At 37.8% G+C, this 25459-nt stretch overlaps 2 protein-coding genes across 3 annotated transcripts in view; both read right to left on the bottom strand.

Annotated features, from left to right (window-relative positions):
• Positions 1-9276: 9276 nt before the first annotated feature.
• LOC113320626 lies at positions 9277-10826 on the bottom strand. Its single transcript, XM_026568527.1, has 4 exons — positions 10761-10826; positions 10388-10664; positions 10183-10296; positions 9277-9869 (listed from the first exon to the last, which is right to left on the bottom strand). The coding sequence occupies exons 1-4, from the start codon at positions 10791-10793 to the stop codon at positions 9448-9450; spliced, it is 846 nt and encodes a 281-aa protein (XP_026424312.1). The 5' UTR covers positions 10794-10826; the 3' UTR covers positions 9277-9447.
• A 12485-nt stretch (positions 10827-23311) lies between these two features.
• The window catches only part of LOC113322646 (SMR domain-containing protein At5g58720-like), a 72488-nt gene continuing 70340 nt past the window's right edge, over positions 23312-25459 (bottom strand). For both annotated transcript variants that reach the window (XM_026570774.1, XM_026570776.1), the window contains exon 4: positions 23312-23826. In XM_026570774.1, coding sequence (XP_026426559.1) covers positions 23619-23826 — 208 coding nt within the window. In that variant the 3' untranslated portion in view covers positions 23312-23618. The remainder of the gene's footprint in view (positions 23827-25459) is intronic.

Here is a 25459-nt window from a genome sequence, read left to right as displayed (position 1 = left end):
CCAGCAGTGATTTGTCTGCGGAGATTCTCTGAGACGTACCTAGATGAGCCCGTAGTTGGTCCACCTCGTCAGGCACATATTTGAACTTCTGATACCGCTCCAACTTCTCCTACAATTACTCGATTTCCTCTTGCAGACGATCTATCTTCCCATCCTTGTTGGTTATACGCTGAAGAAGATTTTCTACATGACCTTTCTCAATATCCCACTTTCTTTTCATCAGGCGGTACTCCGAAGCAGCGTCTAGATCTAGACTAGCTATCTCAGCTAAAAGGATAATGCTGGACTCAGGTCTCTGACGCAAAAAGTTCACTCAACAATTGTAAGACATTGAAGAAACATACCTTGAGAAGCGGCGAGCTTGAGCTCCAGCCCTCGAGATCGTTCCTTCTCCAGCTGCAGTTGAAGTTTGATAGCCTCTATCTGCTGACCACTTTGTCGCCGAAGGACAGCCTCCAACCTCACCCGATTCAGGATCTAAACGATCCATCGCACAAACAAGTCAGCCAAAGTTCAAGGAAAATAATCAAAACACGGGAGGTAGACCGGGGCATTCACGGAAGTCGCTACTAACAACGAAGGGTACTTACCATGGCATCACATGCAACATCAATATCGTTGTACTGGGGCACGGCAGCAAGCACCCGATCGTCAGTAAAGGAGCCAAAATCCAAGGAAGTCAGCGCACCAAGCGAGTTGCACACAGGACCCGAAATGGTAAAGGAGGTATGCACACTGGAGGCAGGCCCGGCATTATCTTGGGGCAACTTCGACAGCATCCCGGTCCTAGCTTCCGGAACCTCTTCCACCACAGGTGTGGCAACCGGCACACGATTGTCAGAAGATGAGCCCGAGCCCGTTACCACGACATCATCATCTTTCATCGTCTCCTCCTCATCATCAGCACCGAAGACATCCTCGTCATCATCATGCTCAGAGATATTGATCACGATGTTCATCTTCGGAGGAAGAATTTCCTCGGCAACAGACTTTCCCCGAGAGGGGTCGCGCCTCAAGCTCGGCTCCTCTGCCTGAACGGCAACACCTACAATGGCAAAGAGAAAGAATAATAATAATAAGGTATTAAAACACCCTCACCAACTACTCCGACAAAGACACAAAGGATAGCGCCACGTTTTAGACTCCTCACCGCCCGGAACATTGGATCCTCTAGCAACTTCTTCGCCATATCGGGGAAATTTCTGCATAAGAATCTTCGTCAGCATACGTGAAGGCAAAAAACATGGGCAAGTACGTGTACTTAATACTTAAAGCAAGATGTTTGTTACCTTTCCCTGATCTTCCTCGATTCTCACACTAGCAACCCTTTTCTTAGAAATAAGGGCCGACTTGGTAGACTCGCCTTGAGGCTTAACCTTGTCATCATTAATAACCCATAAGGAATAAGAATCAGCAGAAACATCGGGGGGAGAAAAACTACCGAACAATATTGGCCCACGAACAAGAAGTGGAACTCGGTCCCAGCAAGGGTCGTTCGTATGACGAGCTCGCCTGTTAGAACCTTTGCCGACGGGATCGACGTCCATCATCAGTTGAGGAACACCATCAGGAAGAGCCTTATGGCGATGAGGGCTAGCGGAAAATCCAGCAAGGTCACTATTGGCGGCTGTGCCGCTCCGATAGTTAGCCACAAAGCTAGAAGAGGTATAGGCAGGGGCATCCGACAACACATAGGTTGACCACTCGGCCTCAGTACATCGGCCCTCGCCTCGCCTTTTCCACTCATTCATCAGTCGGAAAGTATTACCGTTCCATTGGGTGAGACCACGAGGAGGACGAAGCTGCGATAACACCTCATAATAGAATGAGTTCTCAGGATTATAGAGCGGAAGGCGAAGACCAAGCTCAAGCTGTCCCTTTGTAATGATAATTGCCTCAGGCGATTGTTCGAACTTGTCCACATCGGCTTTCTTCAAAACACCGGTATGGCCCGAGACGAGAGTCACTTCATAGCCATGAAGACCGAACTCTTCCTTCAGTTGCTCGATGAACTCCTCATCAGACAAATCCCGTGGGACCCTCTTGTCAGCCCTACATAAAGGAGACTATCAGGAAAAAGGTAATTCATGGTACGATAATCATGGGCTGAGGGACTATCAAGCAAAAACAAAGAATCGATAGGGACGGAATCAGTATCGGAAAAAGTATCACTCACGCACCTCTTTTCAGTCATGGAAGGAGATGAAGACGCCATTACAGGAAAATGGAATCGGAAACTAGAACATCAGGAGCAGAAGCTTGAATCCTAAAAGCAGAAGAAGAAAACTGGGGAAGAAAATAGACTAACCACGACAGCCGCTGTTGACGAAAGGATCACTGAAGACAACGGATACAGGAGAATGATCAGAACCGCCGGAGATATGAACGGAAGGGAAGAAGAAGAGGAAACAGTAAGAAGAGCTCAGTGGAAAATGGGAAGGCGTGAATGAGGAACGACATGAGAAGGGAAAGCTTTTATACTGAAAAAAAAAGAATAACGGCTGCACGTCGTAAAAGAGAGTTAATAGGGAACCGCATGGCGGGATTTGCGGCATGGCATGAGACGTGGGAAGCCGCACGATCATTCTTCCACTCGTGTCGAACACACGAGTGAAAGAAGGGGCATAAATGTAGGGGTAAAATAGTGGCAGAGTCAGGTGGCAGAATCCCAGGCTAAGGAACACCAGAAGCTGAAGGAAGAAAAGCACCGGATAACCCAGGCGCACTCGAAAGAAGAGAAACCACGTGGGTCGAGTGTGACACCCACCTAGCTGTGGGATGTGACTAGTCGGCGGCCCTTTGACAGAAGTGACAGAAGAACAAAAGGTGCTCGGTCAAACAACAGGGAGGACGAGTCCAAAGGAGAGGACGAGAAGGGAGAAAACGATATCGGATCAAATAACATCGGGGGGTCGGTCTCGGGCACCAATTCATCGGGAAGATGGATCGCGCCGACCCAGTCCACTAGTCGGAGGAACAGCAAGGTCGGCCCGAAGAGAAAACAGCGAGATGGATACACCAGAACAAGCATTGTAACATTGTTGTATCTCGGTTTAGGCCTATAAATATAAGGCCTCAGAGAGAGTAAAAGGCAGGTTGTAAGAGAGAGAGAAAAAGACCATACTTAGAGAGTTAGAGAGGAAAAAAAGCCATGTGAGAGAAGAAATCACCACTTTGTAACTTCACTTGAATAATATTGATCATCTGTTTCATCCCGTGAACGTAGATAATCATACCGAACCACGTATATCCTTGTGTTCATGTTTGCCTCTTGATCTTTATCTTTCCATAGTGTAGTTTTGATCTCTGGATGTGGTATGCAATTTTATGCATCTACAATAATGCTTGTTTTTTTTTTTGAGGAGAGAGATAATGCTTGTTGAATCAAGGAAATAGTAATTCACCAGCTTGGTCCGTACAGGAGGCTCATGCTTTTACTAAGATTGGTTCCAACCCACCACGGATATGATCTTTGGTTTTTTCTTCAATTGGAGCAGGGAGATTAAGTCAAGTAGATCGTGCTTGCTGAAGCGGAACTAAACTAGTTTGAGTTTCAGTGTTCTTAACCATATGAGACCTTTTATGACCACCTAAAGCTTGTCCGGATGAGAAAAGTTTGAAATAGGTTGGACAATCATCAGCAGTAGGATCATGGGAAACTTTTCACAAGCTAGTTTCATAGCTACGCTCAATTATGCCGAAAAACAGTTTTAAAGCGATTGGGCTAGTGACCGCCAAGAGCTTGGAAAGAATGGAAGATGTCGTTGCAAGTGGTGCATTGATACAGGCTTGCCAATTTCTGAATCCAATACATCAAAATTCAATTCATCTTTGTTGGTGAATTAACCAAATTCCTAATTCTTATTATTTTTTTTAATGGGCTAGTACAATAATTCAGTCTTAGTCTTAGTAGTACACTGAATTCTATTTTCACTGGTAGCATCCGTGACGGAAAAAAGAACGGACTTTGCTACAGCTGGGACAATGGGACCTTGTCCAGATTTGGGATAAGACGTGGCACAATCTAAGCGGTGAAGAGGGAAATGATTCTAATATTGGGATTGGTAAATGGGTTAAAGAAGGAAATGATCGAACCATGATATTGGGCATACCCAAATCGTTTTAGGCATACTGAATAAAGACAAAAAAAGTTGTCAAATAACAAAATCAAATATCCCCTTAACCCAAAATTTTTTTAATGGCAAATATATCCTTAAGTATTAGTGTTAGTAATCCGGATTAGTGATTAAATATTTTGTTTAATGAATAAAATAATTTTCAGAATTATGTTTAGACGAAAAAATTTGGGGAAAAAAACAAAGTTTTTATTTAGAAGGAGATAAGGAGAAAGTGAGAAAATTTTAATTCCTCATTCAACGGAGGATGAGGAGGGTCATAATTCATATAAAAAACCTAGGAAAATACATATCAACTACAATAATGATTCCCAAATGGCTGATTTCTTAGATTATGAGAATGATTTTACACAAACTCAAACTCAAGCTCAAACTCAAACACAAACTCAAGATAATGATTTTTATGAGCCAAATCCAGATGATGAGTACATATATGAGGAACCCAATGCTTCTAATACACAGGTACACTTCTATATTATGCTCAATCTCACTTCTATAGCTCGAAATTATCAAAAGTTTGTATTTTTGCTTCGTGGTTCGGCGGACCAGCTTGAGGTTCGGCTTACATCTATGAACCGAATCAACCAAATGATGAACGGTTCGGCTCATTGAATCTGTTTACATCATGCGCCGAACCTATAATTTTCAATTCCAACCCTTTTGCTAGACAGTAGTTCGGCTTATATGAAATTTTCATAGTAAGCCGAACAACATCCTGAATCGCCCGGAATAAAAATAATTACTGGTTCGGCTTATATATTCAAAATTATATGAGCCGAATATTTATTTATTAATTTTTGGGTTAAAATATTGTTATTGGTTCGGTATATATTGAGAATATCGTATAAGCCGAAACCTCTAAATGTTCAAGATTCGGCACATAATATAATTATTGTATGTTCCGAACATGAATTTGTTAATTTTTGGATTAAAATATTGTTCGTGGTTCGGCACATATTGAGAATATCATATAAGCCGAAACCTTAATTGTTATTGGTTCGACACATAATATGATTATCAAATGAGCCGAACATTTCTATTATATTCCTTTTCTAGTATCTAACCTTATGATATTCTTTGTAGATCGTGCTTGGCGGACTTGTACCCATGGAAAATCAACCTGATCCAGTAAACATAATTCACGAGGATACCAAGGATCACTTCCAAAATGATTTGGTATGTAAGAACTTTTTGTTTACCTTAATGTTGTCGGAATATTCCAAAGTTTTTCTTACAAATTATTGGAATGAACATAGAGATGGAAAACTAAACCCGAAGTTCTTGATTGGGTTGAGGAACATGCGATGAAGGTAAATTGTGTACTAGTTAAATGACAACAAAGCCGGGGGATCAGTTTGAAATGATTTGTGAGCGTAGTGGAACCGACGCTAGCAAGGTTAAAAAGGGCACCATATATGTTAGGAAGACCGGGATAAGGAATAGGACGAAGACGAAGACGAAGAAAAGAAATTTCCCATTCAAGATCGTTTTCAACCTCAAGAATAAGTGTGATTGTCTAAGGGATGATAAATTTGGTTATACCAATCCATATAGCTTGGATCCTCTTCACATGGATCATCAAGTAAAGGTGTTAACTTGGACATATCTAATGTGTGATTGTCTAAGTTATTCCAAAACTTTAGGGTGGGATCTGGATCATACTTTGGTTCCCAAGATAAAGTGGTGCTTTTAGTTCTAGTACCACTCTTTGGTAAAAACCTGAATTTCTCATCAAACAAAGGAACCTTTTGGACGCATCCTAATTGACGGAGTACTCGCCAAGGATCGTATATAACATAACTACTGGGATAAAACAATGGCCCATGATACATACCTACCGGCATATCCTCATCTTCAACAACTTCATCTTCCTTCTCATATGGTTGAAAAACGACATCATCAACACCCATAATGTCTAACGTCTCTCTCAAACTTGCCACCAACTGTTTTTGTTCCTTTTCTTCGAGTCTTCGTACGCGTACCGTGCTGCATTTGGCTCTGTATCAACATAATCGACATCCTTCTCAAATACTTTGGCCAAGTTCAAAATTGGGAAATGGTCATATATCCACACCTACATCTCAAAGAACCACATTCAAAAATCAAAGGAATTGAAGTGATAGAAACAATTTTTACTTGGAAACACCAAAGTAAGAATAAAGTTTGCAAACTCAGAGAGTTGTTCAGCTTATATGGATCAAGTATAAAAAGCCGAACCAAATAAATAATAAGTTTGGCTTACACGATTTTATGGTTATAAGCTGAACCATACTCTGAACTCCCAAAAGTTACCTGGAGCAAAGTGAAGTTTCCTCCGATGTTTGTACTTGTCAACCTAGGAGCGGTGGCAAGTTGGTCCAGCAGGTAAGCGAGCGTAGCCGTTCCCCTAGCATACTTGTTACAAGTTTCAAGATTCTTTACCAATTGGAGATAATTAGCATTTACCTTGTTTTTGGTAAGGTCGGGAAAGATGTCTCTACCAAGAGTATAAAGCAAGTAAGCAGTTCCGGTTTGCTTCACTTTGACGGGATCCATTACCAACAAACCTTCCCTTACTCTCTCCTTTGTGTTCTCAAATTCCTTTTTCAAGTTAGTCAGCTTGATCTTCTTATTTCTACCATTGGGAGTGCATACGGAATCAACATCTTTAACTGATCGACAAAAATCCAACTCAGTTTTGTAATTACCCCAACCAAGACTTTCCCGGTACAAATTGTATAGCTCATCCCAACTCATGTCATAAAAATCATCATCCACACTTCTACCCCTTGCTTTAAGGCCTATAATCTTACTAGCCTCATCAGGAGTGATTGCCATCTCTCCAAAAGGTAATTGAAATGTGTAAGTTTCTGGACAGAATCTCTTGGGAAAGGCAGAGGCCGACACACTATCATATTCCTTATGTCCATAATAGATGGCAGGCCATAAAGCACTGGCTTGTACGTAAGCAATCACCTCAGGAACCTCTTCATCAATACTCAATTCTGCTGCCCTCTGGTGTCTCAATACTCGGACTGCACGGTTGTGATCAGGAGTCTCATAAATTCTCTCTGCCCAAGATTCGGCATAACCAATCAACACATTTCCTCCATCTTCCGGAAGACCATGAGGCAAACCATCTGATCGAGGTGTAATTACGTCATCTTCATCAGGAATGTGTAAACCAGTGATCCGTCGATCATCATCGTCCTTCTGTTTCTCGGGTTCTGCCACCTTCTTACCTTTCTTGTCTTTCCTGGGTTTTCCTTGGGGTTTTCTTTCTTGGCGAACTTCTTGATGTTCTTCTTGATTATCATCAATTTCTTCAACTTCAGCTATTCCTTATTCTTGTCTTTCAACTCTTACTTGTTCATCTTCTTCTTCTAAAATGCCTCCTCTACCTCCCGCTCCCAATTTTTTCATACCTCCTCCTCGAGGATCGGGAGTTTTAGAAGTAGAAAGTGTTACCTCCATCTTCTTCCTCTTTTTAGCTGCATTGGTCCTGACACAAGTATGAAAGTTGTAAGTATGCTTCGAACAACAAAGGGATATAAAATATATGAAATATGGATTTGAAATGCCAAAAACTTGTCAACAAAGAAGAAGGCTCGGCTTACCCGAAATAACACATATGAGCAGAACCATGTTGTGAAATATTTATTAGCTTACACAGAGGGTGGATCGGCTCACAGTACAAAATAATTATAAGACGATCCTTTATATTCGGCTCCTACTGATATTGTCGATTACGCCGAATCAACACTTATGAATTGAAACATACATTCGGCGCAAAACTAGTACTACCATATAAGCTGATCATATACACATGCAAAGCTTATGAAATTGAAACAACATTTATTTGGACAAAACTAGTACTACCATATAAGTCGATCCTATACACATGCAAAACTTATGAAATTGAAATAACATTTATTAGGCGCAAAACTAGTACTACCATATAAGCCGATCCTATACACATATAGAATTTCTAAAATTCAACAAATATTTATTCGGCGCAAAACTAGTACTACCATATAAGCCAATCCTATACACATGCAAAACTTCTGAAATTGAAATAACATTTATTCGGCGCAAAACTAGTACTACCATATAAGCCGATCCTATACACATGCAAAATTTCTGAAATTCAACAAATATTCGGCGCAAAACTAGTACTACCATATAAGTCGATCCTATACACATGCAAAATTTATAAAATTCACACAACACAAATTCGGCTCAAATATAACACCATCGAATAAGCCGATCCTAAATATAAGGCTCTATGTCATTAAGTTCGGCTCAAAACGGATATGCATTTTACGCCGAGCCGTTCATATGCACTTTCAGGGTTCAATTTCAAGAACAGCTCGGCGCACATCTAAAATTAGTTTTACGCCGAACCATACCCTGTAACCGCCGCACAAACATGTTTTTGACGAATTAAATCTATCATACCAATCAAAAACATCAAACACGAGATGGGTTTGTAGAACTAACCTTCTTATTCTCATTTCAGGAGTTGGTTCTTCTTCAATCTCTTCTTCCGGTTGGATTTGTGGTTGATTTTCAGTTTCTTCTTCACTCTCTAAATCTTCTTCTTCTACTACAGGTTGTTCAATTGATCGATTAGAACGAGATACTTGCTTACGACGACCCATTATATAGATGAGTTTAATCGTCGATCAACTTTTCACAAATCGACGATTAAATTTCGGCGATGATGCGATGAAAAAAAAAGAAAAGAGGGAAGAGTTCGGTTGTGGTTGAATGAAACTGATTTTAGGTTTATTGATTATAGGTTTTTGTATTAGGGTTAAGGATACATTAGTAATTTAAAAGATTAAAGGGCATATAGGTAATTGAACTACTCATAGGCACCCCTTATAAGATCACCCAAGTTAGGACTAATGCTTTGTATGCCTAGAAAGATTTGCGTATGCCCGATATCATGGTTTGAATGATCAGAGGTCTGGATTTGTTGTCCCATATTTGGCCCATGCTAGTTCTAGAGTTTTCCAAAAAGAACAGTGCCCAGTCAGGATAATATTCCCCTGTGAAAAAAATTTCTCCATGTGTCCACTTATGTCACAGTGGTTGAATTATTGTCAAAGATTTAAAAAAATTGTAATTCAAGTATATGTATTAAGAATATGGCCTTCAGTAGTTTGCAGAACAAACCGGCATCAGAAATAAAACATACAAAAAAATGTTTTAAACAAATGCTTCTATACTCTAGTGTGTCATTGTATCAGTCTCAATCAGTAGTATATGCCAATAGTAAGCAAGCCTGGGATATATAAAAGTCTTCTGGTATATATGCACACAATCATCAGTAAACCATCTCGCGGAAGAGAAAATGGAACTGCCACCGATGTATGACACTGAGATACGCAAACCCCAATATAGTGTTGCAACTGACACATAGTGAATCAAATCGGATGACGTTCCTATCATGTTGGATCTCTAATGCAAATCTTAGTCGACGTTGTGGTACATCAAGTAATCCGTAGAGAAGACCAAACTCAACAGCAAGATTTCGAGCAACAATACGGCAGCCACAGTGTCTACACCGTAAAAAGTATGGGTCTGGTTCGCGTGTGCTCTTTCTCTTCCCTGCTCCTCCATCATTTGGTGGTGCGTTGGAATCAAAAGTGAAACATCCAGGTAAACTCATAGGCACCTGGGATGGCAGAACAACTGAAGCAAGGGTGCAGATAATCAACCAAGACAGGTTTGACTCGATTGAATCACCTGTTAAACATAGATTTACGATCAGAAAATACTTATATGGAACCAAAAGACGAAAGTTGAAACATAGAAAATAACCAGAATATAAGATGAACTTGTGTAATGACTGACACAGCCAAAATACCGTACCTGGGTATCGTGTTTCGAGTATGGTACTTTGACAGGAAAATTGAAAAAACTAAGCTATTCCTAGGATACATGTACTAGGTAAATTGGCATGGATACAAAGATAGCAAACTTAGTTGCAGAGGGGTAAGATCAAAGATTTACCATGTGCACATAAAAACCACTGCTGTAAATAAAGATCAGTACCAACCTGGAGGCGCTGACTTCATTAGACCCTTCAGGACAAAGGTGTAAGTTCCATTTTCCCTGACAAGAAAGGGCTGGTCAAGTACCTTGCAAAGACTGTCATACTCGTATCCCACAGCTGCAAATGACATAGACGGTTAATGTTCATTTGTTAGTATGAACCTAAACAGTTAAACCACATAGTACTTCAAAGTAAAAGATTTGTTTACCTGTCTGGATGGCTAAAATTGCGAGTGACCATTTATCGCCCTCCCTCTTATCGAAAACAGCAATATCATTGCATGCACTTCTCAAATCTGCATGTGACACTAGAAAATGTGTGTTCCCTGCGCGCGGAGGCAGCCCAAATATTGACTTCTCTTGGGCAGGTGACAGTGTGATTTGCGCAAACGCTTGATAATAAACATCCCTCGGGACTCTACGCTTTTCATTCGACAAAGAGTTGCTTAGCCAATTAAGTAACTCCTCAATTTGCAGAGCTGAGGCCTGAACAGAAAAGCAAGAAATAACAAAGCCATAAAATTTAACAAAAGCGATTGAATTTGAAAACTCAAAAGAATCAATATACGAAAACCAGCATACCTCCAATTCATCAGAGTATCGACCAATCCACATATTGAAAAGACAAGGTCGTTTATTAGTTCTGGAGACTAGTTTAATAAGGCTAGCAAGTGTGGCAGAGAGCTGCACACATGGCGTTATAGCACTAAGAACATGAGCAGCAATTCTCTTCTCAGCTGGGCTAGGATTCCCAAGATGTACCATATCTAGATTACCAGATGCAGTGCCTAACAAGAACTCAAGGTCTTTAGCTGCCACAGAGTGCCAACTGGTCCCAGCTGTTGGGTCCAGATCACATTCCTGAAGAGAAAAGGTTCTCTTGATATTATTAAACATATAATAGCAATTACCTAAGTGGAACTAATGTGTTAAGATAATCCTGATTACTGTGTGTATAAGAAATAAACCAGGCATCACCTTAAACTCAGATGATGAAGCTATATGTAATGTGGCCAATGTTTAAATGCCTCGTCAACATATTGGATGCAGGCATATGTTTTGATGTTAATCAAGGCCAAAACATGAGTCTTGAGGGTTTTATTCTTAAAGGGATAACAAGCGTGATGACTCCCAAGAGCTATTATGGACGGAGTCTTTTGTGGAAGTTTAATGGAAAAAAGGTGAAGGCTGTAGCATGCAAACAGTAGTAACTAAGTATGTTGAATACACATGTTTTCAGGTGTTTCTCTTAACAACCGTGATAACAGTAAATGTCTCTATCATCACAAAGCATTCAAAAAAAAAAACAATAAACTGACCAGAAGTTAATAAAAAGAGCATAAAAAGTTTAACCTAACAAATATCTTCTTCATGATATTTTTGCAACAAAACTGAATTCGTTACAAACTTACTTGGATGAATGAAGCATGCCATTGGAGTTCTTGTGTAATAAAATTCCTCCTCTCCAAGATTGCAGCCTTTACATCCTCTTGCTGATCCTCTAAAGATTCTAACACTAAATCAAAACTGAAGAGAAGTGCCAAAAACAACACACACATGAGAAAATTCACTTGAACAAGAAACTTATAACATAAAATTCAGACAAGAAAAAGGAACTTACGCCTGTGGAAAAGCAATCAAGAAATGACCCCATTGATTGATGTAGTGATGAAAATCTCTCTTATGCAAATCTCCAGAAGCCAAACAAACATTCAGAGGTGAGTATAAACAACACACAGCTTCTTCATAACACCATGCCCAACATGATTGTGAGAATGTATAAACCATTTCTTCTTGATACCTGTTCAATCACCAGAGAAGAAGAAGAAGAAAGATAAAGAGAAGAAGAAGAAGAAGAAACTAGGGTTTCTTGATGAGTTTGGAGAAGTAATTTAGACAATGAGAGCAAGAACGTAACCAAGAAAGAGAAAGAGAGAGTTCTATTAAGTTGACAGTGATGGACTATTTATTGTCTGTTGTCAACAATCTCTCGCAGTACGGTGTAAGTCACCAGAAAGGAATTCACCGCATTTAACGAAAGATACGGGCGGAAATTTAGGATATCCAAACGATCACTCATGAGCAACTTACCTGCGTTCGTTCTATTTTGCTCATTTCGTCCACCTTGTGAACTTGCATCCGCGTGTAAATTGTTGCGTCCAGTATGCACTGTGGCACTGCTCAGAAAAGGACGGTTGAAATTGAACATGGCTAGCTATGGGATGGTGGTGGTAACAGGGTTAGGATCGGTTGTAACAATCTATTCCCGAGCAATGCAAAGGGAAAATCGTTATATCCGGTTTGCACCGTGGCATTGATCGGAAATGGATTGTCTACCATTCCCACCATTATCCATCCCAATAAGACAAAACATGATATATGAATTTCTCCATAGAAGTATGATATGAAATGAAATGAAACGAAACGAGATTAAATTATTAGGTTTAATTTGATGAAAGGTGAGAAGAGAAATTATGAAGGGGACACGATTTCACACCGTTGACTTGAAAAATCAAAGAGAGAAGCTCGGGTAACTCGAAGTTGAAGAAGAACAAAATGAAAATACCTAAAATGAGACTCTCTCTTCAATTGAATCCCTAGCTTTCAGTGGGAGAAAGAGAAACAACAAACAGTACAGTACACAAGTTAACTCCAGATTTGGAGTGAGAATTGATATCGGCCATCGTGATTATTTTATGGGCGGACAAACTACGTGGCACCACCAGATATTTGGGTGGACCCTACTTTAAGGGCCACGTCTCACGTGTAAGTCAAGGGTCCCGACTCCTGATATATCGGACTCGGAAACGAGTCGGACTCTCTTGATATTATTCACATCTTTTTCGGATATGAATCAGCATCCGAAAGTTACAGACGGCCGTGGAGGGTTTCTTACTTTCTCTCTCGTGTGCCTTCAGTAATCGTGATCTGGGCTGTACCACGATTAATCCAAGATTCGCAACAGACCGTTACTTGGCTGACGACTTACTAGTTTTTAATAGTGGAAATTTTATAGAAACTCAAATGTGGTTCCTCTCTCTTTTACAAATCCATTCATAGAATGGTATATATATGAGTACATTATTTATAGGGCTTTTTAATAAATGACCAAGTTTTTGAATTATATTTAATAAAATGACCGTTTTTTGAAATTGTTTTATAAACCGGCCGAGTTTGACATTTTCCATCCCGTTTTTAAAAAAAAAAATGAGTGACGGCAGTTAACTCAAACATGTCAATTGTAGAAGACTTAAAAACCCCTAAAACTGTGACTAACCTAAATTCGTCTCCCTATATCTTCTTCCACACCTTCGATTCCTTCAGTTCATCTCAAATATCTATACAAAACCAATTTTTATCAAAAGTATCCCGAACATCAAATTAATTCAATTGAAAATAAAAATTTATCTTCATATAAGATTATAACTATCCAATTCATGCAGTAGCAGAACAAGTTGATTTGTATGTTATAAATACAACATCATATAATCAATTTCGTCGTTACCCAATCACTAACAACAAAAACAAAGCAGTACTTATAATCATCATGATTCGATGCTTATGGAGCCAATACGCATATGGTGGGAAGATGAAAAAAATCCAATATTAACCACTACCACCTATAGCAACAACGCGAAACCACCAAGCTACCACCAAATCACGACCTTACTTTATCAAGATACCATCAAATGATCATCACAAACCAAGATCGAAGCCAAAAACACCAAGAAGTCATAATCTGTAAACCCCCAATTTTGAAGAACTCTCAAATTCAATTTTTACTCCATGTAAAAAATTAATACAATTAGGCATCTAATATGAGCAATACGAAGATAAATAGACATTAGGTTTGACGTACCTACTCAATTTGAAGACCCATATTGCTTCAATTTACAAGTTCCCTTCTTCGTCATCTTTTAATTTCAACTTTTGTGTACTGTGGACGAACAACAAATTCTGGTAATTAGGTTACTGAAGGTTTAAATTGGTGGTCTGGATTTGAGAATCAGTAATGGTGATAAAAGGGGTTTGTGCCGCTGATCGAGATTCACATGGTTGGTTGAAGACTTGATGTAACAGGTGATAGTTGAACTGAATTGGATGAATTGAACAATTGATGATGCTCTAAAGGTTTTGTAAGAATGGTTTGAGCTAATTGACAATGAAGAAGAAGATGTTGATGATGTGAATGAGAATACCTTGTTGCGGTAGATGAAGAACAAAATTTAGAGAATGGGTTTTGAGAAGAATTACCTGTTTTGGTTTTGATGGAAATGGAAAAAACAACATACCTAAACGAAGAAGTAGTACTGTTTTCTTACAAGGATATGATGGTCATTGTACCATGAATAATTGACTTAGTCAATTGAGAAAACCAATTCGGTGGGCCCAAGTGTCAAATCTAACGAAAATATCACTTTATAAAAGATCTGAATTTTTTTGGCCGGTTTATTAATTATATGGATGAAAGCTGGTCAGTTTATTAATTTTCCCTTATTTATATGTCCTTACTTTTAGAACCCAACAAATATATCCTTCCCCAAAATAAAGATATCCCTACCAATAGAATGGCCAGAAAACAAGATCTACGGTCAAAAACAACAGTTTAGAATTATATCAAAATTTTCATAATTTCTGATGGATTAATTTAATCTTAGTTAGTTATATTTATCAACGCTTTTTTTAAATTCCCTGTTATATATATTTATTTATTTTTAAATTAACTACTCTTAAAAACTGACAAATTAATTACATATCAGGCAAGCGAGCAACAAGTTGCGCCGCAAGCCCTTTTTGAATTGCAAAACATATCCTCTTAAAAACAAACTCTCTCGAACCGGGTGTCATGACATTACTATGCATGACATTCTGAATTCTCTTGAGAAGTCCAACCGCCTCTGGGGATAGGTGACCAAAAATATCAAAAGCAAAGGGAATAAAAGCATGTCCATTGTCAACTCACGCTTTCTCATGCTTCGATATCTTACCTGAGGCATCCCTTAGACCGGGTCTTATGGACATGCCCAACCTCTTCCCAAATTCCTTTACACATCAGTCTGGGAAGGGCCTAGGTCTAGCGGTTTTTCCCTGAGAAATCCAGGGAAAGCTAATGATTAGTCGTTATATGCAAAAAAAAAAAAGGTAAATCATCAACCGTTCTTTACATAATGGTCAGATACCACTCGTTTCTCTAAAAAAGGTTATTCATTACTCGTTCTCCTTATCTTGACCAGTCCAACCCAATTGAACCAGATAATCATTGCATGTTCTAAAATTGAACCCTGAACCCTGAAATCTGTAAAAATCCAAAACCATCGCTTTCCACAATTTTTTTGTTTGGGTTTGTGGAAGAACCGGTGAATTTGTAGTTTCACTTGATTTGAATGCGTTTTATAACCTCAATCGTTAAAGGTATTCCAGTGTAACCTTAAACCCTAGTTTCCCTTTTCCGTACTACAATCTCAATGCTAGTAAGGAAGAGATGCGGAACCAACTGAACGATTTGCATCGGAAGAAACAACAAATGGAGGTTATACAATTGAATGCGTGTCATAAGTGGCACGAGAAAAAAAAAATTGGATTGAGTCCAACTATAAATGATGATGGGCGGCGGTCACAGTCTTCCGGTTCCACCAGGAGCAACATCAGATCATGCCACGGCAGTGAAGAAACAATGGTGGGAAAAACACAAGTGCGAAAGAGTTCTTTTTCACCACACATACGGCACAATACTTCACCAAAAACTGTGTTTGTATCCCAACCTCAAGTATTTCTGATAAATCCTAGGCGCATTTCATCATCATTCTCTCCCTACAACCCAAATGATTGCTACAATGTCACACCGTCTCCACCACAACAACAAACATCTTATATGCTTGGAGGACCGAGTGCACCGAGTGCTTTCCAATCGCCTAGTCCTTATGCAAATTTGCTTAATATGTTGGCCATTGGGTCTATCCCAGGTCTATTCTCAGGTTTTGCATATTTCTTGACTTCATAAGATAAAAATGGGAGAACACAACATGAGCGATGTCAGAGAGATTTTTTGTAATTTTTAATTCTGCTACATTTGTAATTTTAGTTTTAAAAGTACGATGATCTGAATTAGATGAAATGGACACATGTTTAAAATTAAGCGTTTTGCACGCACTACATTAGCTTTAAAGAAGGGATGAAACTGTTCAATACCTTAAGAATTTCGAAACATTTTTCGAGAGGAAAAACCATATTTTTACATCTTTGCCGTAGTAACAAATCTTGTTACCATCTCAGCATCAGTTTCAACTCTCAGTCTATCGATTGGCTTGTATGTCCAAAGCTACAAACTCACTTTTCTTCTTTCTTAATTGTACGAAAACATTCTATGTCGCATATAGCACGACGACTCGGATTACGGATGTCACTGCAGAACCCGTCGTGAATAACCCCCCAGAAATTCACCCATGGATAGTTTGCTGAAACAAGCTGAGTAAATAAAAAAAACATAGTTTCTATAAATAGATTCATCTTATTCATTAGTATACGGAGCGCGCTGAACTAACAAGGGCCGAGACATGATCAAAAATTGAAAAATTCAAGAATTGCAAAATTTGTTGAAGTTGAAGAATTTTTTTAAGCTCAGAGAAGAGTACAAATGTGAATTTGGAATTCAAATGGAGAGTATTTATATAACTCAAAAATTATATCCGTTAGATCACAAGAGTTCTAAGCCGTCCAGATTCAGCCGTTAGCGTTTCTATGAAAAGCTCGACGCTTTGATGAACGACGCTGGCGTGTGGAGTAAAAGCGGGCGTTGGTATTACAAGCGCCAGAGCTTTGGCACAAGCGCAAGCGTTCTTGGCTCAAACGCCAGCGTGTTTATAAAGCTCGCACGGTCTTTCAGACGCGCGCTAGATGGTCCAACTCAATGAGCAAACCGACAAATTTGTGGGTTTGAACATCCATTTTTCATTTTTCTTGAGTCCATAGTGGGAGCAAAATGAACAAACTTGAAGTTTGTTCATTCCATAGGAACTGCTCTCAGTGAAGATATTATATGTTTTTTAAACGTTTGAAGAATTGTTCTGATAGTGGTGTATGTGGTTTTTTTCCATAAACCGGGTGCTTCTATTAAAAAATGAGTTTGTGCCCAGCTTGTCGCTTGGTTGCCAACTAAAACTTTGTACGAACCCTAATGAGGTTTCTTTCAAAGACAAATAATTATTATAATTAAATTAAAATAAAAATGTAAATGTTCGTAGATGCTTTGTCTTTTTAATATAACCACTCATTTTCCACAAAAAAAAAGGAATATATCCTCAATTTATCTGTCTATAAACTAAGTGTCCTTGCTGGATATAGCTCGCACATTGCATCTCATTTGTATCAACTATCACACAGGTAAAAAAAAAACTATCAACAGAGTTAAAAAGAATAGGGGTTCAATGCAAGAGCCAGAAAAGATAGACAAGGTTCCACTTATTTAGAGGAAGTGAAATTTGCCTTACCTATTCATGTCTTAAGTTAAGAACCATCAAGTGGCCTGATGGTTCTCATGCTCCCTCCCTTGGAGGAGGTAAGGGTTTAAATCCTGGACCTTGTAATTGCTAGTAGTATTTAGGGGACATAACTAACCATTTAGGGACCTATTCATGTGTAGTAAAAACCACCTACACCATCAAAAAAAACAAGAAAAATTCATGTCTTAAGAGGTACCATTTTAAAAAAAAAAGAAAAAACCCTCGTGTAGAAGTTCATCAATTAGTTATGTCACATATCTCAAGTTCGAGCTTTTCCACCATATGCATTAATGATCTTTATTACCTTCCTTTCTCTGGTGCAGATGTTAACTACAAGGAGGGATAGGAAGGTTCAATTGCCAAACAAGTCAGTCGTATGCCGGGATCGATCCCTGCTCCTCCTGCATTTGCTGCTGAGTTCCCCACAAAGAAGGTGACAATTCTTGGACAGCCTTCAACTCACTATCTTCTAGTTGAATCCATGTCACTGCTGGGATGATCCACATTACTAGTAGCATGATGGTGAGCGGTAATGGAAAGGATGACTGGTTATGGAGGAAGAATGGAGGAGTGGACATCCTTGTTCCATACGGCTTGACAAGCAATGAAGCAATAGCGGTGGATCATTTAATGTCGAGCAAAACAACGTCAGTAGTAGCCCGTGGCTCGTCTATTTAATTTTTCTGTGGGTTTTGATTCTTTCAGTGAGCTGTATTTATACAATTACGAGAAGAATTTTAAACATAACCCAAAGGGTAAATCCATTCTTAGAAAGATTGTTTAAATATTAAACAAATCACTAGACTTTTTTCTGGGGGATTTTGTGTTCCCCTCAAAATAAATAGGTATTTCTCCCTTTATAAACTAATAATTGGTAAAACCTCTTTTCGGTTAACTCTGTTGTTACCATCCAGTTAAATAACCACGTGTGTCACATTAACTCTGTATTGTTTTCTTTTCCATGTCACAGCATAATTGTACCGGTGCGGTAACCATCACTGCCTCCATCCCTACGAACACCACCATCTTTGTCAATCTCCTCCAATGCGTCACAATCGCAATCACAATATAGAATTTTACATACTTTGAAATTTCATCGATCCATTAATTATATTTTCCAAATTGGAACCCAATATGGACTCTTTCAATTGGATTAAATAAGCCAAGAGATTTAACTACTTTTGATATATAATTTACTAATTGGATTTTCTAAGCTTGGTCTATGGATGTCAGAAGTATTATTTATCTTAACAAGGCCATAAAGCTAATTAAGAATTTCATTTTTGGATTATTCAGGAACTCACTATGACTTTCTTCTGATGGTTCTCAACATCCCAATTTCCTTTGTTATTTTTCGATAGTCAGCCAAGAAAAACCACAGAACCATTAATTTCGTAGAGTATTTTGGAGAAGTGATGTTAGTTCAGTTGGAGGCGGTGGAGAATCGTGGGATGGTGAACTTGGTCGTGGTGCAGGCAATGAAGAAGATGACGATGGTGTTTTAGGGTTCATCTAGTTTCTTTTTTGTTTAGACTTTCGGATTATTAGATTAGGATACATATCTACTACACTTTTTTTTTATTTAGGATATAATATTTTATATGAGACACACGTAAACTGCACGTGGTTATTTGACTGGGCAGTAACATCAGAGTTAACAGAAAGGGGGTTTTATCAATTATTATTATATAAAGGAGAATGCAAATTAGCTATTTATTTTGAGGGGAAATTCAAAATCTCTCTTTTTTCTATAAAGGAGAATGCAAAGAAATAAATAAAATTCCACACGTCTCAATGAACCTTTCTTTACTAGGAAAAGAAAGAAAGAAAAATCCTCACATCTCAATGAAAAAATTTCGAACTTATTTTCTAGGGAAAGAAAGAAAGAAAAAATCCCCACATTCCAACGACGAGATACAAACTTAGATCTTTGTATCATCACCCCCGAAAAATTTACCGTTGTACATCTATGATATATTGATGAGATAGACTCTATAAGTATAGCTACACGTAAAAAGCCACGTTTTGTCCAGCGCACCTTAAAATATCTCTATTGAAAGGTGCGAGCCTAATAGTTAAAATACATTAAATCTGTAAATGAGAGAAAAACTAGGGGAAACTATTAACATCACAGTGCTTAGTCTGAGAGTCAATGAGCTCACTTATAAGATTGAGACGCGCATGAGATGAAGCTCGAACATATGATGCGGATAACAATCAAATTGTGATTCCAAACGAAGATGATGTTTTTTTGGAGGAACTATCTTTTGTGAGATAAGTTTTTTTTAAGCTAGAATTTTCCCGAGAGATTGAGTGGAATTTTAACTTAGAAAATGATGCTTTGTATTCAGAAATTTCTCCCAATATAGAGAGAATAACCACTCTGCCTAGCACCTATCCTAGTGCTAGAAGAGATGGATAGACTGCCATTGGATAATTTTTCGGGATAAATCTCGCGAGCTTCTGATGCGAGTTTAAAATTATTATAATATGATTACGTTAAGGACTACTTGAGTTCATAATTATAAAAATATAAAATGGACAAAAATATCCTTCCATACTGATTTAGCATTAATTTCCATGTTTTTTTATTTTCATGACTATTTGAGTTCATGCTCTCTGACGAACTCTGAACTTCCTACTTATTCTCTAGTAGGAGTTCATTCTATCTGATGAACTATCAGGTGTTTGGTAATGCTTTTTATAAATTCGAGTTCATTCTTAAAAATGAACACATATCAAAAATTTCATTATTATAAACCAAAAAGAGTTCATTCAAAACCTAATTAAAACCATCAAATCAAGTCTGAAAACAGAGTTCATTCTTTCAAATGAATACCCAATCAAAGTTCATCATTATGAACAAAAATCAGAGTCCATTCGTCAAAATGAATACCTACCAAAACAAACTAATTCAAACTTGTTCATTCTTTAAAATGAACACCTAATAATTCAAGATATAAAACTGAGTTCATTCCTTAACATGAACATATAACAAAAATCCATAAAAAACAGAGTTCATTCTTTCAACGAAACACCTAATAATTCAAGATCTAAAATAAATTTCATTCTTTAACATGAACACACAACAAGAATCAAAGTTCATTTCTTCGAGTGAACACCTAATAAAAAGATCTAAAAATGGAGTTCATTTTTAAATTTGCACCATCTTCATCGTGTTCATAATCATTAACAACAACAACAACAACAACAGTAGCAGAGAAGAAGAACAAAAAAAAACATCATCGTTCATCATCATCTTCATCGTTTTCATCGTTAAAAACCTAGAAAAAAACGGAAGAAGAAGGATTATTTTCATCCTCGTCTCATCATTATCATCTTCATCATTATCCTCGTCTTCAACATCTTCATAAGTAAAAATAAGAAGGAAGAAAGTAGATTTGAAAAAGAGAGGAGAGAGAAAATAAATGTGAAAATGATTCTCTTCTCTCTTAATAATGAGTATATATATATATATATATATATATATATATATATATATATATATATGGTCCTAATAAAAGGGTATTTCTGCCACTATTATTTGACAATTATATCATCCATGACGTAATCCCCCGTGGATATTGTCCATCATGGGACTAAATAATAATTTTTAGGACCAAACAACAGTATATATTTTAAAAAATGACCAAACAAACAGTTGACAAGGTCAAAAGGACCAAACTAACTCTCTTATATTATTTCTACGACTAAATGATAGTTTCTACTATAAATATATAATTTGTGCAATTTAAAAGATTTATTATTTCTAGGAGAAGTTATGCAGTTGTTACATATTGTTTGTGAGCTTTTGAATCATATTACTGAAGGTGATGACTTGACAATGTGGACTCCAGGTGATAAATTTTCAGTTGCAAATGCTAACGATGCTCTAGAGGCCGATGGGTTCTTAAGATTCCCTTGTAAGAGGTTATGGAATTCGAAAGTGCCTTTGAAAGTGTGTTTTTTAGTTTGGACTCTTTGCTTTAGTGGAGCACCAACTAAGAGCTTCTCCAATGGAATGTATGTGAAGATAAATGTCCAAGTCCAATAGGATAGATATTCATTTTCTCTAAAATTCTTCTCCAACCCAACTTTTAAAATCAATGTGAAGATGACATGGCTTAATTTTTTTTAGACACTATCAAGGTGAATGTCTAGTTTTAGACATTCACCTTAACAAAGTCAAGCTATCCTAGTAAGCTTTTGCTTACCTAAATTAATTCCAATATATTAAATAACCATTTTTAGTGCTAATAAAATCTAAAAATTACTAAAAATAAAATTTACATTTAATCCATAAAATATCACAAACAACACCATTGGAGATAAATTATTCTTCCTCCCTAAATTTAATGAAAAATTGGAATGAGGTTGTCTTGTTTGTGTTGCCACCTAGGAAACACACACAACCACCATTGGAGAAGCTCTAAAGATAAACTGCTAAGAGCTGGTATTGTGCAGGGAGATAACTGTTTTCTTTGTAATTCAGAGATACATTTGTTTCTTCACTGCAATTTTGCTACGCAGGTTTGGACTTATTTCTTAAATAGTTTTGGCCTAAGTTGGGTGTTTTGCTGATAAGGTGAAGCCAGCTCTTTGGGAATGGGGAAAAGAAGGGTAGGCTAAGATACAGGCGTATTTGGAGCATACTTCCTTTTGCAATTTGGTGGAATATTTGGAGAGAACATAGTGACAGATGTTATAACAATAAATCTAGACTCTAGATGATACAAGCAGGTTATTACTTCTGTTAAATGTACCCTGTTTAAATGGGCAATCAGTACTGACATCTTCAGGGGCTTGTCTCTGTCAATCTTAATATGTAACTGGGATGTTGTTATTCATACCTAGTTGATTGTATTTTGTATTTTTTGTCACTGTGTTAGTGACATTTTTTTTAATAAAATTTTGTCCTTTTACAGTCAAAAAAATACTACTTCCGTTTCTAAATGATAGTCAGGTTTGTGTGTAAAAATAGAGTAGATAATTGAGTTGCCAAATTTACCAAAGATTTACATGACTCCTAGAATTCGTAAACCCATGAAACTACAAATCCTCCGGAACTATAAATTCTGCTACCGAACACACCATTAATGAATTTCTTACCCTAGGTATTCTAATCATTTGTGGGTTATGGCCTTGTGGGTGAGCAGTAAAAAAGGGTTTCCCATAGATTTGAAAATTTTGCCGAGGTGAACATGGAGATGGGGGACTAAGAAAAATGAATTTCCTACATTTATATTGAAAATGAATTACCCATGTTCAATTTCTAGTTACAACCCATGCGTGATTTCAATTTCATGTTCAGTTTCAATTTCAAGTCATAAATCCACAATTTTTTTGGACTATCAGAGTTAAAAAAAAACTTGCTTCTAAATGTATTCCAAAACAACAAAACACGTAGATTTAGCCTTAGTATCACCGATTAAGGCGAATGAAACCTGTTCCCTTAGCTGTTATACCCCGTCAACTATTTTTCAGCTTTTGGAGAATGTAACCTCTTGAGTTTCCATTTTTTTCATATATTTTTGCTTTTATCAAAAAGAAAAAAAACATCCATGCATAATGTCTAATTGAATCTGTAAAAATATTAAAAATGCTACTTAAACAGGAAATTTATGCTGGAAGAAGGAATCAAAACAACATATATGTATCAGTGCATGCCATAAGTAAATAGAATTACGCCAAATGCGAATACAGGTATTGTTGCAAAAGACTCATTCACGGACAAATCTTACAAATAACAACTCCTTGTTCAAGACAATACCCATGGTCACATTGAACGCCATAGTCATAGTCCAACTTCCTCAAAAATATAGTCCAACTTCGATTAAATAGTTTCAGAAATTATAATCCAACTTACTCAAAACTTGAAGATTTCCATTGTCGTGATAGTAACTAACACCTGAAAGGTTGCTCATACTCGCACTGAAAACTACTAACCTGGCAGAAATTCTACTTTTACAACAGAAGCTGAGTAACGTAACAAGATTATCCATTGACACGGAAGCCACAGCAAAGCAAACATCGCATGGATTGCTAATATGAAGATGAGTATCGATATTGAAGAGATGACCTGCCACTTCATTTGGAACTTGGTACCGCATGCCCCAGAGTATGAGCAAATACATGTCCAAGTACTGCAGTTCAATGAAAAGTCCTAATTATGAACATAATTTTACTTCTAATAGGAAACACTCACATCACTGACTTTCACAAATAATACCCCGTAATCTCCGTGTTATTTCTGCCCCTTTATTTGCCTCTTCTAGCTCTAAAATGTACTAAATATACGCTGTTACTGAAACCAAGCATCCTATGTGTTACTTCTGATGAAAAGCACTCGACTTTCATAAGAATAACAACCCATAAACAGCCTCCTCCCTGAGTTACTGCTGGCCCTTTTAAGTGTCTCTTCTAACTATGAGATACCCTAAACATGGCAACATTGATAATAACACGTTCTTCAATAATTTTTTCAGTTGCATAAACAATTGCAAAAAGACACTCAACAGAATAGTCTCTAACCACAAAACAAAGTGACAATATAAGAAATAAGTAAAGCAACATAAATAAAAAGAGATAAGAATACTAACAGAATACATCTCTGACCACAGCCATGCTAAGATCACAACCATCTCCAAGCATCGAGAACAAAAACTGCTCAGCTTCTTCATTCCCAACACTGACACCATTAACCATACAAGTATTTTTCCATTTAGGAGAATTATAGTGTTGTTCTCCTCCTCCTCCCCCTCTTCCCCTTTCCTTATCCAATGGACTTGACCTAACGTAATCTTTCCCTATTACACCAGATACAGTCCCAGCAGTAGCTACAACCCTCTTTGCCTTACAGTCCACAAAACCCATTCCAGAACTATCATGGGTTCTTTGAATATCTGATTCCCAAAACATCTCTGATGAAGAAGAAAAATGCAGAACTGCCCCAGGTTCTGCAGCAGCTAATGTCTGATGCGTTACATAGAACAATGGAAAACAAAAAAGGAAGAAGAAACTTACATCCAAGAGGAGACATTATATTTGGTGAATAAGACATTATATTAAGAAAATAAATCTCCAAGAGGAGACAAACTTACATCCAAAGTAGAGAGCCAATCTAATAAAGAGATACTTTCCTCATATCACATTTATCTACCGCAAGCTTTTGATGGATACAATTAGAAAAATCACTAGACACGAGTACTATGGAAAGAAAGAAATCTATGCACCAGCTATGATTTACTCCTGATCTCTGCAGCTGCAAATTTAACTTAAGCTGAAATAGTTAATCTTGAAAAGCCCATGGATTTTCCCTACGAATCCATTCTTCTTCATCAGGGGTCAATTGGTTTTTAACAGGGAACATCTCGATGATCTCATCTGGTGTCTTACCTTTAATCCAGTCCGCCACTTTCTGTGCTGTCAAGTACGACAAGCCCTTTATTTCGAGAATTTTGGCAGCCTGGATCATGTCAAACAATATAGGGGGCAATGTATTTTGGTTTGCGTTATCAAAATTCACAAACTGTGCATCCCAAATCTTTTTATCTTCATCGCTAGTCTCAACCTCAGCGTGTTTGTTGAGGTATTCGATTACCTTTGCCAAGACATTGGCGGTGATGGTAGTCGTCACAGGGATATTCTCATCACTTGGGTTATCAGCGATCATGTGCTCAAGGGTTTTAGATTGCAAAGCAGTGGCCTCCTCGATAACAAACATCTGTTCGTCACAACTCTTCAAAGTAATCGTCTTCGCCGACATGGTGATGATCGGAACTT

This window comes from Papaver somniferum, chromosome 11, assembly GCF_003573695.1.
Source record: "Papaver somniferum cultivar HN1 chromosome 11, ASM357369v1, whole genome shotgun sequence".
Classification (NCBI taxonomy): Eukaryota; Viridiplantae; Streptophyta; class Magnoliopsida; order Ranunculales; family Papaveraceae; genus Papaver; species Papaver somniferum.
Note: the sequence above shows the minus strand (reverse complement) of the source record. Positions and strands in the feature narration are given on the sequence as shown.

Bases quoted from the DNA above. Each gene is read 5' to 3' on its own strand.
- LOC113320626 (XM_026568527.1), bottom strand. From the start codon at position 10,793: ATGTGGATTGGTCGATACTCTGATGAATTGGAG. The intron at 10,665-10,760 runs GTATGCTGGTTT...TTTTCTGTTCAG, and splicing joins GATACTCTGATGAATTGGAG to GCCTCAGCTCTGCAAATTGA. The intron at 9,870-10,182 runs GTTGGTACTGAT...TATGTTTAACAG, and splicing joins AATGAAGTCAGCGCCTCCAG to GTGATTCAATCGAGTCAAAC.